We start from the raw sequence: 18789 nt of genomic DNA on the forward strand, positions 1-18789 counted from the left end.
GATGATAAACAGAATATGAAGGGGAAAGGGGTTTTGTTGTTTCTTACATTTTGTTTAAGGGGTTGTGACTTCTCATTTCCCTTTCCATGTCCAATCAATTTGGAATTGTGCTTTCAAGCATTGCCCCAAAACTTCTTTGGGCTGATAACAGAAATCTTATTTCAAATGAGTTCATTAATTTCATTAAAAGAAATGCTTGACTTAAATCTAAATACTGGAAACTCAAAAAATGTTCCTGTGATCCTTTAAGTGCTCCAGACACCTGTTGTTCAAAATGCTAGTGAATGAGTGGCTGATCAGTCATCAGACAAGTAGAAGGAAACTTGTAACACTTAGAAGGGAAACTTCCTGCACCTTATCAAACAGTGCATTCCTAGAGGAACAGCCTCTGAAGAAGTCAACTAGAGTACCAAGACTTTGAATGAACAGTAACCAAATGCCCCTAATTTATTATCAGTAATTTCCTGGACAGAGACAAATTATTTAAACCTAGATTTTTTCCATTATGAATATGATGTTTGGGGCATGCCAAGGATAGTGACCATCTTGGCTGTATATCCATGTGGAAATAGAGCACAATTTATTACCCCAGAGCCAGGCAGGCCTCATTGCAATATGATTCCTTATCTGAGCTGTAGGTTTGTATTTTTACAACTGACTTCTAGAAAACAGTCAGGTACTTCCAGCCCTGAGTTTTCATTCTGACCTTCTGGTGTTTGTACCGAAGACTGTTAAAGCGTTGGTGGTGTTGCCACCTTTCCATATTGAAGAAAGTCTTTTTAAGAACATGTGGCTAAGTCGGTGCTTTTTCTCCCCAACCCAACTGGCTATGAGTGCACATGACACTCAGGATCACTCCTGGATCTCGGAACCCTGAGTGCTCTATGAACAGACCCCGGACTGCACCCTCCTCAGCACAGCCCATGCGAGGGAAAATGTTTCTTTGACTCCCCAGTTCCCTTCCATAACCATGTAAGTGAAATTAGTACTACTCTCAAGGTTGTCTTCTTGTTTGGAGATCAATGTGTCTTTAAGCTTGGAACCTTCTGTTCAGAGGTTTGAACCTTCTGTTCACATGGTTTAAGACAAAAACTCTCCACAACTCAGATTTGCAACATGTAAAATACAGTTCTGTTAATCGATCCTTCTCATTAAGGGATGTTAGGTATTGCCTTGGGGTTTCTGGAAGACAGACGGCAGGACAGAAGTTGCCTAATATAGTATATGTTAGGCTAAGAACACAGGGATGAATTAATAAGCTAAATGCTTAGATAGCATAAAATTCACATCCATGTTAAATATGAACATTCTCAATATTATACTAGGGGAATGACTTCAAGGTGGAAGTTTTTGTTCTTACAAACGTTTATTTTCCTCCAAATTTATTGTTTTTTTCTGTAATGCTGTGACAAGTCTTCATTTCCCTTTTCCCAAGTGTTGAGGTTCTTCAAAAAGCCATCTCTTAACCACAGACTAATCTTCATCTCTTCAACGTCTTGTATGTTGATTTAGTTTCATATGTAAATATTTATATTAGTTCTCCTCAGGGATTTATACATCAATGTGTATATATATATATATATATATTCCTACACAGATATATACAAGCTTTTTATCCTCATCTTACCACTTGACAACACAACTTTAAGTATGTTTTACACAGCTGTTCCTTGGTCAAGGTCATTTGCAAGAGCAAGTCGGTTTCTGAAGAAATCTTGTTTGGTGGGTGAAGGATCCATTGAGGGACTCTCATTAGTTTTTTCCCTGTATTCTGATCCACTGGACCTAAAATCTCAGCACACAGATAAAGTACAGGTTGATTTGGTTTTAATTGTTTTCAAATATTTTATCTATCCAAATTGTTTTGCATTTGTAAAACAGTTGCCTCCTAGATCTGGAATTATTTTTACTTCCCCTGGAATTCATAACTCAGGACATGTGCATCTGAGATTTGCAGCGAACATAAAGAGAATATCTTCCTAATGTTTTATGGGGACAATTGTGACAATTGTTTCTAGTCCTGAGTATATGTTAGTGTAAGATATTGTGCAATAACATTGTAATAGGAAGATAAAAACTCAGAAAATTCGAAAAAATCCTATTTTTAATTCAACCAAGTAACTACTCCATAAATACCAAGGCCCTTGAATTAAAACGGATGGACTACATTGTTTCAACCAATGTTATAAGGGCCTTTACTGAATTTGGGTGTTATATTACAAACTCTTGCTTTTGCTTGTTTTCATTTTTAAATGAAAGATTTATTGAAGCCAACCACGCATATATGCTACATTTGGTAGAATGCAGAAGTTAGTACAGTAATCAGATTGAGAAGATACCATAATCTCAGCCACCACAAAAGAGACCAAGGCCAATCAATAGTCAACAACTTAAATCAGTCCAATTGAGTCCCCAGTCGAGGGTGCATTCTTCCTTTATCTTGGTTAAGCCAGTTGGGCAATCCATTCCAGCTCTGCACCTTCTCCAGTTTGTTCATGTCAGAAGTCCCTGGAGGGAGGAGGCTTTCTGGAAATAACCTCTGATAAGCTAGGCTGGGGCACTTTGCTAGCTTAAACTCTGAGCTAGAATGAGTAAAACCAGCCCAGTCAATAAGAACCAATATCAAAAGACCTCACAGATGTATTTATGAAAGTGATGCTAGACATCAAGTTCTCTGTCTAAAGCTCCTACACAGCTGACCGAGTTCCCCATACCCTCAGGCTGAGTTAGGTATGCTTCCACATCCACAAAAGAAGGATAATGGCCTCTCAAGTTCTTTCCTACCATGGGTGTGCTGTGTGTCCCCGTTGTTATGAGTTAATTATGACAATCAGTTACTGAATTAATTGGGCAGATTTCAAACATCACTTTGCATTATTCAAGGAAAGAAGTAGGACCCACACAAAGACTAAAATCCTGATGTTTGTAAACCTGATGACTGACTAGATTTTTTTTACCTTTCACCTTGATATTTGATGTATCAGATGAAGCCACAGCTGCCCACCATCCTTTCTACTTTTGGTCAGTAGGGAGTACTTTTCCACTAGATCCCAATGAAGAAAGGAAAAACTATTCTATGTCTCAACCCCACTACAGCTGGGTACTCATCAATTGTTCCCAAATAAGATGAAATCTAGGTGGGTTGAAAGCCCTCTTCTTCTTCAGAGACCCCCCTGGAACTCTCCCTGAAACAGCCTCCACATGCCCCACCCTAAGACTCGAGGCTTTTCCTCAGCTCCCACCTACCTCTAGTTCAAATCATCCCTGATTAGTCCAGCTGTGCCCAAAATGTTAGGAGGATAGATACGTTTGACTATTTCACTCTCTCCTAATATCTTCTCTTATCCAGAAGACTAGGGAAAGCCTATGGTTTTAGGAGTGGGAAGTAAGGAGCAGGATTTGAATCTGACTGCTGTTTCTTCTGAATTAGTCCCCCACATGACAGTTTCTTGCCAAAAGTCATTAGTCAAAACTTCAAACCTTCACCTCACATTTCCCCTTTTAGCTACATCTAATCTCTCCAAAACCCAACATGTCACACTTTGGTTGTTCCAACATGCAGCTGTTTAGTGTTTACCTGGAAATGGGAAAGCTTTGATGTCACCACCAGCCCCAAGGACCACAGAAATCTTCACCAGTTGCGTTCCCATTTCTGAAACAAATGCCAAAATCGCCCTGTCTAGTTTTTAAAGTCCACAAACTCAGCTTAGTTTTTCTTTTTTTTCTTCTCCTTCTTTTTTAACTGCTCTTCTCACAAACTGCACCTTCTCTGTGTGTCCAGGTGTCTGAATTTCTCTGCATTTCTTTAGAGTAACTATTACCGGACTACTGACTAAATTGCTAATCCTTTTCAAAGTCCAGCATTCTATTCTACCATGACTAAAAAATCATTTTCCTCCTTTTTAAGATAATTTTAACTAACCTCATCATAATGCTTACATACTATATGGCCACCTGAACACTCGGACTCTTCCAAAAGTATGCTGTTAGACTCTGAAGTAATGTATACCTAAATGACTGGGAATAACCTGCAGAATTTAGGAGAAAGGGCCAGAATATTTGCTTTTATTCCTTTTCTCTTTAAAATAGAAATGGTTTTTGAGCTTTGGGGACCATTTTGACTGAGGGCAGATCTCAGTGGACACTACAGAGACAGGCTGGGCAAAGGTCCAGCAGCTGCCAGGACACTCTGACACAGCCACTCAAGCTTTTGACGGAAAAAGGGAAAATGAACAGTCCCGTTGCTAATTCTGCTTCCACTCAATTGACAGAGACAAAGAAAATGGCAAATGGATAGGTCGTCCAGGAATAGATCTGCTACAAATAAGCCCTGAGAGCTTGTTTGGAGCTGGGAAAGCAAGGAGGCTGGAATGCAGTGCTGCAGATGCCTCTGATCTAGGAAGGGTTGATCCTCTGATTGGGAAGACTATTCAATTTGAAGCTTTAGGAGACATGCACATGGAGAAGCAGGGAGCAGGGGACACCTATCCCATCAGCCAAATCAGTCAGCCCTGGTCATCAACAAGGTGACAAATGAGCATTCATGTGATAAATACGCGCTGAGTGCTAGAAATACTCTCACTATGTGCTAGGTACTATCTGCTACGTTACCCTTGCATTTGGACTGTTAGTTCCTAACAGGCAGGAGCTATTTCTTTTACCTCTTTTTCACTGGACAGAACCTAGTGCACTAGATAGATACACTAAAGACCCTTAGTGATTGATTTGAAATGACCTGCCGAGAAACATTTATAATCAGGGATAAGTAATCTAAACTGTTTAACCCTTCAACCATCCCTTTCAATTTTAAAGTTATATAAGGCAATGAAACACGAAATGAGAGAGAACCCCAAGTGGGTAAGATTGGGTAAGATGCAGAGAGGAAGGGGAGGATAAAATAGTCAATGGATTCTTTAGCAGTCCTGCTTTCTTTTATATGGTCTGTTCCACAGCCAAGGCTGGGCATATGCAAAAATAGCTGATAAAACACCAAAAGAAGAGAATTCTCTGACATTCAATTATATAAGGCCCTGCAGAAGTACTCTCTCTGTGTGTGACTAATAGAGATATTCTTATGTGATGGTAGAGAGAGGGTGAAGACTGGATAGAGACACTCTGAGGCATGTAAGTATGAAGTGCTAACAAGGTGGAGAATGGGTAAGGAGGTGGGATTAATCATCTGGAAGCCATATACTTTATCTTCCACTCCCCTAAAGTGAGAGTGAGAGGGAGAACACCATCTCATTCCCTCCCCCTAAACTGTCTACACAATCCTCTCCCCCTTTGCCCCACCCCCAAGAAGACTCATTAACCTCAGTGGAAGATTTATATATAAAGATGAAGGAGCTTTTTGCCTCTGACTTCAGAATAGTCTAGGGTTAAGCCTTGGACAGCCTCCATGTAGACCCTTCTAAATGGGACAGTTCACCTTCCATGCTGCTCAAAGGCAGGTGGATAAGGATTCAGCCCAGCATCAGCCTATCACATTAGTCTGTTCCTGGCTTCTGAGAATCCTCATTTAAAAATTTTAAAGTCCCTTAACATTTTCAAAGTTTAAGATATGTAGTGTTCATTCTGATCAATTCTAGGCAGCTTTCAGGGACATGTGACCTGGTATCTAACCAGGACAAATGTGCCTGAGATGGAAACGACCAGAGCGTCATCCTTTCCCCCAAATATCTTGGGCATTTTTCAGGATTTATTTTTACGATGTCAGCTTGACTCTCCCTTTTGAATCCTTGTGGGTCTGAGCATTCGGCCCTCCCAGCCTCAGAGGGAAGAGAACCCTTTCTCAGGTTTTCTGTTGCATCTGGCTCCATGCCTAGCTTCATCCCGAAGCAGCATTCTGGGTGTGTGGGGCCACCAGCCAAACAAGCCCCTATGGATACAAAAAGTGTGTCAGTGTAGACAGGAATGAGCCTCCAGAAGGCCGTGGGGAAGGCAGGCAGCGAGCCCCAGATGTGACAAAGCAGCTCTTCTGGCCCTGGCCCATTGGAGGCCTGAGGCCAGGCTCTGGTATGGTCCCAGGCCCCAGGATTAGCCACTAAACAGAGTCACAGGGCTTGCTGCTAGCCTGACCTCCCAACACACGAAAGGAGAATGGGCTGAATGCCTCTTTCTGGCTCCTCCCTGTACATGTCCATATGCCCAACTTCAGAGTGCACGTGCCTACATAATGGGATGGCACCATGTCAACTATGATTCCTATACAAGTGTCTTGCATAGAGCATGCATATAAGAAAGGATGCTGAATCAATGAGAAGAATGGTGTGTTCAACTGGGTTAAAAGTCACTGGCCTTTCTGTGCTTGGCTTGAGCCTCCCTGTCCTTCCTCTTTACTTTAGCATAATGGTACAAACTTTCCATGGTCCTCGGATGAAATACTCAGGAGAAGCTACTCAAGCTGTTTCTTTATCCCATGCCAAGTCCCCAAAGTACCCACTGTGGCACTCTGAACACCAGGCCATCAGCAGACATCACCTGATGGTGCTCATGTCTCAGGCCATACCTACAAAGCCAGGAAAGCCCACCAGAGGGAGTAGTCACCTGGTGTCACCTTTACTTCCATTCAGATAACACTTCACATTTAACATAAAGGACAGGACCTGTATTGGTGGCAGCAATATTATTGATGCAGAAGGAATTGAGGGACTCATCTATCAGAAAGGACAAGTCACTAAGGGAATCCATTTGGCCCCGTATCTAAGACAAACCCAAAAAAGCAGGAAGAAGACTAAAAGCAATTAACCAGTATGAATTTGGGGAGCCCATGCCTATTGAAAGATAAATCCTGGTCTTCTACACAGTGGGTCTTTACAATTACAGGTCCCAAGGCCCATATTAATTTCTTGTTTCAGGTGATAAAAAGATGCAGTTACTCAGACTGATTTGCAACGAAGTCAAAACTACAGATAAATCAAATCTCAGCACTAGAAAGGACCCTGGTCATTATCCTGAGTGATCTCCCATCTAGGGCAAATCCTTTCCATTGCATCATCTAGCTTCTTCTTAAATAAAGACAAGCCATTCCCTCCTGAGGCTGCCAACTCCAGTTCTAGGCAGCTGAATTGGTAGCAAGTTCTTCCTCTTCCCCCTGCTCCAGTCCGCGTCCTCTGCCTCATATAAGTGGCAGAGCATTTCCAGATCTCTCTGATAAACAGGAATTTGTAAAGGAACAAATATTGTTCCATTGCTCATTGCTTTCCAACACATAGCACCCAGTGATTATAAATGGCAGTAGGCAAAAAGTGGCTGTTTGTTTTGGGAACACTTAGCAATAGTTTCAAAGAAAAGAGACAGGTTCAAACAGTGGCCTTGGGAGTTCTGAGTTCTTAGAAGGACTTAGGAACCTAATCCCAAGGTGAGACTGGAGAGTTGCCTGCTTCCAGGTCCCCTACCCCTGCCAAACTTGTCAGAGGTAGACACTGCCCAGGAAAGATCTAAGTCTATGATCCTAGAGAGAGGGAAGCAATTCTTAACTCCTCAGCCCCAGAATAAAGTGGTGTGAGGACCCAGCATGTGTTGGGCTGCCTTAGTAAAACTGAAAGGGGACTTGGAGCAGGGCTATGGCTAACTGCAGGACCATTGCTCTCTCTTATCCTTTCCCTCGTCTTCCAGGAACAAAAGGCAGCAACCAACAAACAGAAACCCTGCTAATCTCAGTACTGCCCTCCCCAGGGGAGAAGAACTAGACAAACCATCAAAAAAACAGTCCTAACTCCAGCCTGCCCCCAATTCTTCCATCAAGACCATTACCTAAATCAACCAGTAACTTCTACCTTCAAGCAGAAAGTGACTTCCCAATGCTCCATCACTTCTCAGCTCCTGTGTAGTCAGGCAGCAACAGTGCCTTTGCTTATCTTTTCCATCCACTAGAATATGAAGACTTGCTGTGTAAAACTGACTACAAGAACCTCCTCTGCCAAGAGAAACTAAGCAGCAGGGAAAATCTCTCTGAGAGAAAGGGAGGTAGGCCTGAGGACCGTGGGGATAGAAATAGTAGTCTCTCAGGCAGGCACTGGCTGGACTGGAGAATCCCCCATGGCCAAATGCTCAGCTCTCTCCACTATCTCCCAGTTTGTCAGCACTTAGTTCTGCTAAGTGCTGACCAAAATGCCTGGTGGGTGATATTTCATAAGACAACAAGGACTTAGAGTCTTAAAGGACCAGAGTGGGGAAATACCTTGTTTTTGCCTCTTATGGACTATAGAAAGTGCATTAAAGAGATTTTAAACTAGGTCCCAAGTCAAATCCACTCATTAAGGAAAAACACTAGCAGAAGTCCCCATAAATACGAACTAGCATCCAGGACAGCTATAGGTCCCTACCGGCAGAAGTGCTGAGATGCCCTTAGAAATCTTTCCATAGAGGTGGAAGGGGGGTGGGGGGGCTCGGATGGGAGCACCCCTTACACTCATTACAACACTGGATCCCATCCCTCCCGATCTAAAAGGGATCTGATTGTCACCAGCTCATTTCCCGAGCTCCTCTGCTCACTCCACTCCGGACACCTGACTTTGGGAAAAAGAAAGGGAGGGCTAAAAGAAGAGGAGAGGAGAGAGGTGACTTTGCTGCTACTCTGGGAGATTACAATGAGAAACATCTTCACCCAGCAGGAATCGTGGCTACTGGGTTCAGGCACTGAGCTTGAAGCAGTTGTGTGAGACAAGGCTACTTGAGACTTATTGTTAAAAACTTCAAACGAAATGAGTTACAATGCTGTCTTGTCTAAGGGCTACTCACTTCTTTTTAAAGAGCTTGCGGAAGGAGCTGCGAAAGCCCCCTTTCTGGTCTTGCCTGGGGTTTTGATCGCTGAAAGATGTCTGTTCACTTTCTCTCTCTTCCTTTGGGCAGAATCTGGTGGTGTCTTCTAAATGCATCTCCTGAAAACACAAAACAGGGGTGTTATTTACTCTTTTCTGAAGTAACTATCTATCCTGACTATGGGACCACTTCGGAGCTGTTACTTTCCTCTCTCACCCCAAAAAACTAAAGGTGGGCACCCAATCCCAACTAAAGCAAACCTAGACTAAGTAAGAAATCAGTAGTTAAAAACAGGGTAATTTTCAGCTAAGTGTAGAAGTATTTTCTATGTATTAAGGCAAATATCCTAGAGTAGGATTATAACAACAACTAAAGAACAGGAAATAATAAAGTTGGGTAATGTTTAAAGAGTATAGAAATTAAATTGTTATTCTGGCACCAACAATGTCTTGATGGAAAACCTATAGTTGTTCCCTCAATCTCCGGGTACGTTTCTCTTTCTATAAAATAAGAACGTTGCTTGTGATTCTAGCTTTAAAGTCGTGTTCCTAGCTCTCCATTTTAGGCATAAGTGAAAGAAGGAGTTTTTGAGAGCTCAGACCTGTTTAAAAATAATGTCAACTAATATTTCCAACCTGCAAATATGCATTTAGTACCATTTTTGCAATTCTTTATTCCTAGTATTTGGATTTTTAAAGCGAAAGTAAAAATAAGGCTCTATCTTTTGTGAGCTCTCTAGTTTCTTTTTAAGTGTAGTGTGCTAAATAAAATAGATGTGTGTATTTACATGCATATAAGCTAGATATTAAGCTAGATATGCATATATATGTTTATTCCATGTGAATAAAATATTAACCTTCAGGTGACTGCAATCTAAAAATAGCTGCTTAATTTTGAATAACCTTAAGAGAACCCAGGGAGTCAAAGCAAAACCACCCCAGTGGTGCCCTGAAAGCCTCATGAATTGGGTGACTGCTTACTGACAGAGAAGTGAAAAGTAGGGATAATTTTTTCAGAAAACACACGGGTTTGACTTTGAGACCTCAGTTTGCAGTTATAGTAGCACATGCACTCTCTGAGATTCTACTAAGATTCGTAAGTACACTATGGAGATCTTGATGGCCTAGTGCTGTGTTTCTCAAAGTGTGGTCCTGGGACCACAGGATCACCTGGGACTTTTATTTGAAACATAGATTCCTGAGCCCCATCCCAGATTTTCCGAAGCAGAATCTCTGGAGTTTGGGTCTAGGTAATCCTTATGCACACTTAGGGTGGAAAACCAGTGGTTTAAGGCATGCTTCTGCCCACCTGCACTTAATGTTTATATAAGTGACCTGGGAACGCTGTAAACTGTAGGTTCTGATTCAGTAGGTCTGGGTTGGGGCCCAAGTTCTACATTTATAACCAGCTCCCAGGTGATGCATTTGCTCCTGGTCCAAGGACCACATTTTGAGAAGCAGGATTTTGGGGACTATTTAGGGACGGAATCTATTAATAGTTTAAGGAAAATCTTACTGTGGAATCAGTTTTGATAATATCTTGCATTTATATAGTGTTCTATTCTTTTCAAAGCATACTCAGAAATTTTATCTTATTTGGCCTGATATTCACAAAAACCTGTGAGATAGGTAGGGTATATATTGTCTTATTTTTACCAATGGGAAGACTAGAGGCACAGAGAAGCCAAGGGAAGTGTCCAAAAGCACACAGCTATTTGGCAGCAGAGCCAGGACTAGAACCCAGATCTCTGGACACTCACTCAGGTGCTGTTTCCACTAAAGCATACTGTCTTCTTTCTTGACTCTTAAAGACAGAAGACCAAGGGTTAGGCCTTGACTGTCACTGCTGGGCAGGGGTGGAAGATAGATACACAGATATGTGAAGTGATGGAACAGTCGGTACTTCGTACATCTCAGCAGGAAACAGCTGACACCTTCAAGGACAGGGCTTTTGAAAGGTTAATCTTTTGCAGCTACAACCCCCATCCTGCCCACTACCTCAGACACACACACATACAATGCACACACAAATGCACATTCACATGGGCATGCACACACACAGGCACACACAGCCTCTGCCCACCTGCGCTGTGCAGTCCACCTCTCCCTAGGGTTCCCAACAACCAAGGCCTTCTGAGTTTTGAGAAACAAAGAAATTTGCCCAAAACCAGAAACAAGCAATGTGAACTATGTTTGCATGCTTGAAAAATTTACTGACAGGTGCTTGAGAAAAGGCTTCTTCTAACTGAACTCCACTCGACACCTCCTGGGTGTCTCTCCTTGAACTGACTTGACTCGTGTCTGACACTGTTGAGGATGGAACGCGCTGTCCAGAATGTCTTACGAACAGTTCCTAATATATTTTTTATTGTTACTTAGTATGTCTGATAAATAGCCACAAACGTATTACTCATTGTTTGATATATTACTTGTTATTTCTTGTTAATAGTTTTCACCTGGCAATTGTCGAGCCCCACATTTTTCACATATCAACTAGGAAGGAAGAGGCATTGTGTGAATATGTGAAGTGAAGGCGCTCTGCAGCACAGGCTATACCAAGTGACTATATATACTAAATGTGCCTGACTGGAAGCAAGCACTAAAACTTCCTTTCTACTTCCCTTGTTAGTGACCTTTTAAACTCTGACACGTGTCTAAGATCCATTTGTCTGAGAAATTCTGCCTACTAGAATTTTATAAAGTTCGGGGTTGAAAATCAGAGCCAGAAGGGAATCGGATACCCTGGGGCACCTCTGCAACGTTAGCTGTCACAAGCAGCACATGCCCCCTGTAGGTACCAGATGGACTTGGATTCCTGGAGTTCAGCGATCAGCAGGCTCTAAGGCTGGTCATGATCAGTCCCTTCCTCCTGTCCCTCTGGCCTAATTTCTAGCACTCGCACCTGAGGAAAAACATCACCCTGTTGTTTGATGTCCACAGGCCTTTTCTCATGCTTCCCTACCTCACTCTCCACCCAGTCAACTTCTGGGCAGTTTTTAAAATCTAATTCAGACATTCACCTTATCTAGGAGGCCCTATCTGACCACCATCACCCTGTTGTTGGGTGCCATCGAGTTGATTTCAACTCATACTGACCCCATGTGACAGAGTAGAACTGCCCCATAGAGTTTTCTAAGCTGTAATCTTTACAGGAGCAGATTGCCAGGTCTTTCTACCCAGGAGCAACTGGTGGGTTAGCAGCCAAGTGCTTAACCACTGCACCACCAAGGCTCTTTACTATCACCCTCAAACTCGTAACCCATTGCTGTCGAGTCGATTCTGACTCATAGCGACCTTACAGGACAGAGTAGAACTGCCCCGTAGGGTTTCCAAGGAGCAGCTGGTGGATTGGAACTGCCGAACTTTTGGTTAGCAGCCGAGCTCTCAACCACTATGCCACCAGGGCTCCACCATCAGCCTAGGAGGGTTTAAATACCCCTCTCATGTGCTCCCACAGTTTATTATACTTCTGTGTTTCTGTGTCTCCTTCCTGCACTAACCAGTGATCCCGTTAGGCAGAGTCTGGGTTCCTAACCCTCAGAGCTTAGCACAGAGCCTGGTGCAAGGCATGTGCTCACTGTTTGCTGAAAAATGAATGAATGAAAGGAGTCAGTCACCCTCAATCTGTTCCTACTCACTTGGAAATGAGAATAGGCAGAATCTAGGACCCTGGTTTGCCTGGACAAACCCCCTCTCACCTAGGCAAAGGATTCCCAGAGCTTGAAGGAAGTGCTATACTCAGTGCTGGTAACATTGGTCCAGAACTAAGCTGTTTTCAAGATGTAGGAACACAGAGCTGCCCTGTAAACCCTAACTACCACTTCTGAAATTATACTGAACTGGAAGGGTGGTGGCACAGGTTGGAACGATCATGTCGATCTCTCTGCTTAATCAGAAATCGCCTTTCAATCACTTGGAGAGAAAATGTTCAGAAACTATTAATCCGTTCATGGATATTATTTAAACACCTATTTAAACGGCCCAAGGCTTGCAGGTAGGAAGGTTAGACATCAAAATGCCAAATACTGATACGGAGTTTACAGAAGGTTTTTGTGACTCAATGCTTCCTTGACTATTTTGGGATTTCTCCGTCCCACTGGGGTCTGCAAATTAATGTGACGCCCTTTTCCACTCGAAAGGAAATGAACTCAGCTTTGCAGCAAACTTTGCGGAAAATCCTCATTGAGATAGGGCAAGGTTCCTCTTCCAGGGCCACAAACAAGAAGCTGAGAGTCGGGGAGTAGCGCAGGCTGGCACACAAAGTGTTCAATATTTTGAACATTTAAACAGCGAGGTGCACCTAACAGCCAGAGGCAGAAACTGGTGCGGAGTGCTTTTGAAAGTGAAGTGAAAGTATGATAATGGCACAACTTAGGCAGGAGAGCAGAGCACGTGCGTCCCCTTTGTGTATGTACGTGTGTGTGTTGGGTGTTGGAGCGGGGCGGGTCTAAAAAGAGTCACCTGCTCTCTTTTTGCGGTCACATGTACAGAAGACAGCAGAACTGCTCCTGGTGCCCTGGCGTTGAAGTACGAGCGCCAGCTTTCGTTCTCGCGGGCAACTGAAGTACAAGCTTTTAACCGGGGAGAGGGGCTGGGGCTCCACCGGCTCTACCCCAGAAACTGTCCCACAGTCCAGGTCCCTCGCCTGGCCCTCACTCCGCCCCCCTCTACCATTCCCCTCAACGCTAGGTGTGGTCGGTGCTCCCTGGCGATCTAGGGACATCGCGCCGCTGAGGCCCGGGGCTGCCGGCGCTGTGGGTTTGGTTCGGTTTTACTTTACCCTCCTTACTTCCAAATAGGTCTGTTTTTCGCTTTGGGACCGCTGTTGGGGGAAGAATGTCCTGGGCGCGCCGCGGGCGGCGGCGGCGACAGCGACAGGACCGTGAGGGGGCGCGGCGCGCTCGGCCTTGAGCTGCGCGCGGCCGCCGCTGCTGCTGCGCGTGCTGTAGAGGCGCGGGGCCACGCCCTCGACGGGCGGCGCGCGCGGGAACTCCTTGAGCGAGCGGCTCAGCGGCTTGGCCTTGCCGTGCGCCTGCGCCGCTGCCTCCAGCTTGTACGCGCTGCTGCTGCCCGCCGGCGACGTGGCGCTCTTGGGCAGCGGCTGCAACGGGTGCTCGGGACGCTCGGCCTCCATCGCGAAGCTGACGGGCCGCAGGAAGCAGATGTCCAGGCTGGACTCGGACGAGGCGGGCGAGCAGTTCTCGAAGAGGACCGGGGCCTGGAAGGGCTCCTCGTCGTAGGGCGCGGGCAGCGCGAAAATCTCGCTGCCGTACTCGAACTCTTCGTAGGCCGCGGGCACGAAGCCGCGGGCGTCCTGCAGCAGCTCGGCCGGGGCGCGCAGGGAGCGCTCCACGTTGCCCAGAGGCTCGGCTGGGGCGGGCTCGAAGTCCATCTCCGGGATGGCCTGCAGGGACCCGGCGAGCGCCTTCACGTCCTGCTCGGCCGCACAGAACTGCGCCGGCGCCAGGAGGCTGTCTGGCCTGTCGTGCTTCCTGCCCTCCAGCTCCCAGTCACTGGGCTTTCCGGGCTGCATGCTCTCCATCAAACTTGGCTGTGGTTGGCTTTTCTTCACTGGGGGCAGCAAATGTCTTTAAAGGGGAAACAATACAAAACAGTTGTGCTTACGGTTGTTAGTGCAGGCCTCTCACCGAGCGCAAGGCTGGGGGTCACACAGCCTGCCAGACACTGCTGGGGCACCGAACTGAACTGCCGACTCCTCTCTTCCCCTCCCAGGCGCCTACGTGTGTTGCCAACAAAGCTCCACAAACCTTTTCAGTTAAGAGTTCCCACGGGCCCCTGTCCCCTCGGTGGGAGAGTGGAAATGGCAGTCCATAAAGCGGATGCCCGAAGTACCTGTCTGAGCTTCTTGGAGACAAGGAGGCACTGTGTAGAGATAGTTGGCAGGTCCAGGACAGTCATCAGCCCCCTTGTGGAAGCTCTGACCCTCCCCACAACTTGGACCTGTCAGTGTCCCAAGCACCACTTTTCTCTGTTCTGTCCCTTTCTTGCCCTAGCCGAGTCATACAAAATGGAAACTCAGCTTTTGTTCCACTCATAGATCTTCACGCTTAAAAATAATTATAAGTTCCCAATGAAGTAAATGTGGCAAGATCTTGATAACTGTTGAATCTGGATGGTGGGCATACGGGGTTCACTGTACTACTCTTGTATATATTTGACATTTTCATAATAAGAAAAACAATTCCTTATTACTATAATGCATGTTGTATAAATCATCTCAAACTCCCACCCACAAAAGCGTCACCAAAATGTAAAAGCTATCGCTGACACTACCCAACTTCATGGAGGTTTTTAATTTTTTAAATCATGGATAATAACAAATTAGCAAACCCATGAGATCAGATACGATTCTCCAGTTGTGCTGGAATTTAGTTGCCAGACAGATGTAATTGAACTACTGCACACTGACCAAAACGGATTAGTCTGGTGGTATATTCACTTTTTAATTCTACCACCAAAATGCATAAAGAATGAGAATGTAGAAGATAATGCTGAGTATTTTACTTTGGTGATCTTAAAATCAAGTGTCACAGTCATTTACAGATGTAAAACACAGTGAAACAAAATATTGACCTGACTTGAATTTTCTTTTAACTTGGAAGTTGAGGGGGTTTTCCTGTTTCTTTTTTCTATTTTCTCTAATCAGAGTGTAATGATAGCCATCTTGTTTAGTCTGGATTTAATCTCGGGATTTCATTTTTGGGGCTCTGTTTGTTGCACTTCAAAGTTTTATTACTGACCCAAGAGTTGAAGTGATCCATAAAGTAGATATCCATCCCCTGCCTGTCTCTCCCCTACCTCCACCAGAAAAGGTATTTTGTCTGTGTAGAGTTCTTCTCCAGGACTCCTACGATCTTCCCTATAGGAAGGAAATCATCCTGGGCCCTATTTATTTAATATCTCGTGGGTTTCAACATGATCCCATTCCTGTTTTGGAATTTCTCCCTCTTGCCTCTTCATATTTTCACTTCCATCTCTGATAAATGTTCTCATAAAAGAAATGAGGGCAGAAAGAGGAAAACAAAAGATTTTGTGCTGTTGGTCAGATGCACCTTCTGGTAATTGTAATTGGCATTCTAAAAACTGTAGTGATCAAAATTGAAGTAATCTCAATTGCCTACTTTTCAAAAACAAAAAAAGCCTTTGCCATCGAGATGATTGCGACTCATAGTGACCCTATAGGACAGAGTAGAACTGCCCCATAGGTTTTCCAAGGAGCGGCTGGTGGATTTGAACTGCTGTAGCTCTTAACAAGAAGGCCATCAGGGCTCCGCCTACTTTACACTTCATTGTAATTTTAGGAAAGAAGCAACTACTCGTGTGACTTCTAAATTTGCTTTAAGGTGATAAAACCCAAAACAGAAATTACAGTCTAAGGAATTAGGTTTGTGAGAACTGTCTATATTTGATAAAGAGGGAATTTTGAATTTTGAGTTTCCAGAAATGCCGGTTTCAAAAGCAGCTAAGATGACTTTATCATTATTTTTTAGAGGTATAATGAGTTCCAGTTACATAAATCCTTACCCTAAGGATACCCAAGAAGTTTACTGAATGAGAATCCAGCTTAGTGTGCTAGAAGGTTGTGTTCAGAGACTTTAAAAGGTTGTCAAATCATTACACTGCCCAGAAGAGCTTTCAGAAAAGCAGTCATAATTGGTGAACAGAGCTTACGAAGTTCCTTTCTAAAGGAGCTTAGAGGAAAATTAGAAGGGGCTAAGAAACATTCTCTCTGTGTCACCTCATCCTCAGAGCCCAGACTTCCCCACACCTTGGGCTAGGCTTCTCTTTCCCTCCACTGTATCTTTTGGAGACATTAACTTGGTTCCCACCTTTCTGAGGGACTGTAAAATGGCTTCCCGTTCTCTTATGGCACTCCCTTCCATTCTATCGTTGTCCAAAACCAAAGAGACTCAGGCTATGGGTGGAGAGTAGTTGTGTGTGGTAAAACTGTTGGGAGCAACCTCCAGCCTTAAGCCTGCCCCTTATCACTAGTGCTTTCTTCATGGCTGCTTCATAAAGTCTTGATCCAGGCTATCCTGCTACCCCACACAGACTGCCTGGGACCATAGGACATTGCCATTAACTTTCCCACATCAGCAGGTGCTTACATGACAGCAGGGCCAGAACTGGGAGCAGAAGGGTAGGGTTGCAGCATCTCTTCTGAGTGGATCCCACTGTCACGGACAGCCTCAGGGCCTGTAGTGGGGGAAGCATCTTGCCCGGCACTTGCACACTGGGAAGCCAATCCTTTGTACAGCTTTGCCATGGATGACCTAACAGAATGAAGGCAATAATTCTCAAGATGTATAGTAGGAAATTGGCTCTTTAAACACATAGATTATGCCAAGACAGATAGACAATGTTTCTCAGATAAAGTTCAGCCCTGAGGGTCCCTCTCCAGGGCCCGCTTTCACCAGGTCGCCTACACAATAGGATGCCAGCTGGCTGCTGGGCAGGGGAAGGGAGGCTGATTAACTAACTGAAATGAGCTTGGGGGTGGCATGGAGAGATATCTGCACTAGAGAAGCCGTGGCTTGGGAGATAGCGTCTTTTTCTGGACAGAAGCACCCACAGAAATGATTATGTTTTCATCCAGTTGAGTTGGGAAGAGGTTGAACGAAACCCAGGCCTTTAGGTCTGCTATGAGCCACTTCTGTTCACTCTGAGGCCCAGGTTTTCCCTAATCAGCCCCTCCTGTTTGTTTCTAGTATGAAATCTGTTCAGTCTCCCTCACTTAATTTGCTTTATTTTTATCCATAAAGCTTATCACCATCTTATTTATTTATTCGCTGACTGTCCAGCTCTAGAAAATAAACTCCATGTGACTATTGTCTGTTTTGGTCATTGTGGTATATTCATTCAATGCCTAGACAGTGCCTAGCACACAATAGTTGCTCAGTAAATATGTATCGCATTAATGAAACCACATTCTGGCCTGTGAACTGCAATTTTGAATCTGGCAAGTTTAAAGAAACTGAACTATTTTTGAAGGGTCAGCAACATGGGATAAGAGGGGTCTGCATAGGCATTAGAGTGAAAGTGCTTATTTTCCTAAAATAACTTACACCAAGTAGCAGGTACCTCCCTTCAGTAGCAGGCCTGGCCACCTCTCTCCCCTCCCACTCTCTCTGCTCTCCTATCCCCCCGCCCCCGTCACTGCATTTCAGCTACTTAACACACAATGTTGTTACTATGACAGACACCTAGACTGACTGGTCTACATCCCTGTTCTCAGAAGCCTTTGATTGACCTTCCGCACTGTGACATCAGAACCTTACTTCTTGAGCTTTTTCCGTTTCTGAATAAGCAAATCCTCATTGCATTGAAACAGCAGGGTATAGTGTGAGATGAATACTCGGAGGCGCTGAACACACACCAGAAGTAGGTAATAGTCAGGGTGTTCCTGCTCCGTGAACTTCAGGACATTCTGGATGGAGGAAAAAAGGAAGCAGCATTGCATAATTAGATGGAAAATTTGTTTTGTCTCTTCTGCACCTTGCTTTAATCTATCGTGAGAGTTTTATAGCCATTTAATCAGTACAACTAACAATGCATACGGCGCATCTAAATATTAGCTGAAATGTCAAACTTGCTGCTCTCTTTGTTCATCATACCAAGAGAAAATAATAGTCATTATTGTCCATGTTTGAGTTGAATAACTCAATAACGACAACATCAGATGGAACATTAGATACTTCCATCTAAAAATTTTAGAAGATTCTACTAATTAGATCTCTGTCGTAATGGAGGCATTCTAACAATTGCTGTCTATAAACAATGCCTTAACCCAAAGGAGTCAGAGCAGTGGTGAGAACATCAGGTATTGAGGCAGGTTGGTGGGGAGATGTTATAATCAGGCCTGGCCTGGTGGTCCCTCCTATTACATTGCCTACTAAGCTGTAGTAGAGCAAGCACTGGACTTGGATTTGGGAAAATTAACATTTATAGAGCATTTCCTATTGCCAGGTACTAAGCCCTTTACATATATTATCTCACTGAATTTTTA

At 44.2% G+C, this 18789-nt stretch overlaps 1 protein-coding gene across 1 annotated transcript in view; it reads right to left on the reverse strand.

Moving 5' to 3' along the window:
* Positions 1–588: 588 nt before the first annotated feature.
* ARHGEF33 (Rho guanine nucleotide exchange factor 33) overlaps positions 589–18789 on the reverse strand; it is a 69808-nt gene continuing 51607 nt past the window's right edge. Inside the window, exons 12-16 of the mRNA XM_004369539.2 lie at positions 18062–18210; positions 16892–17056; positions 13543–14350; positions 8743–8882; positions 589–1785 (exon numbers count right to left, since the gene is read on the reverse strand). Of these exons, the coding sequence (XP_004369596.1) occupies positions 1656–1785; positions 8743–8882; positions 13543–14350; positions 16892–17056; positions 18062–18210 (1392 nt within the window). The 3' untranslated portion in view covers positions 589–1655. The remainder of the gene's footprint in view (positions 1786–8742; positions 8883–13542; positions 14351–16891; positions 17057–18061; positions 18211–18789) is intronic.

The sequence above is a fragment of the Trichechus manatus genome, unplaced genomic scaffold (assembly GCF_000243295.1).
Source record: "Trichechus manatus latirostris isolate Lorelei unplaced genomic scaffold, TriManLat1.0 scaffold00005, whole genome shotgun sequence".
Taxonomy (NCBI): domain Eukaryota; kingdom Metazoa; phylum Chordata; class Mammalia; order Sirenia; family Trichechidae; genus Trichechus; species Trichechus manatus.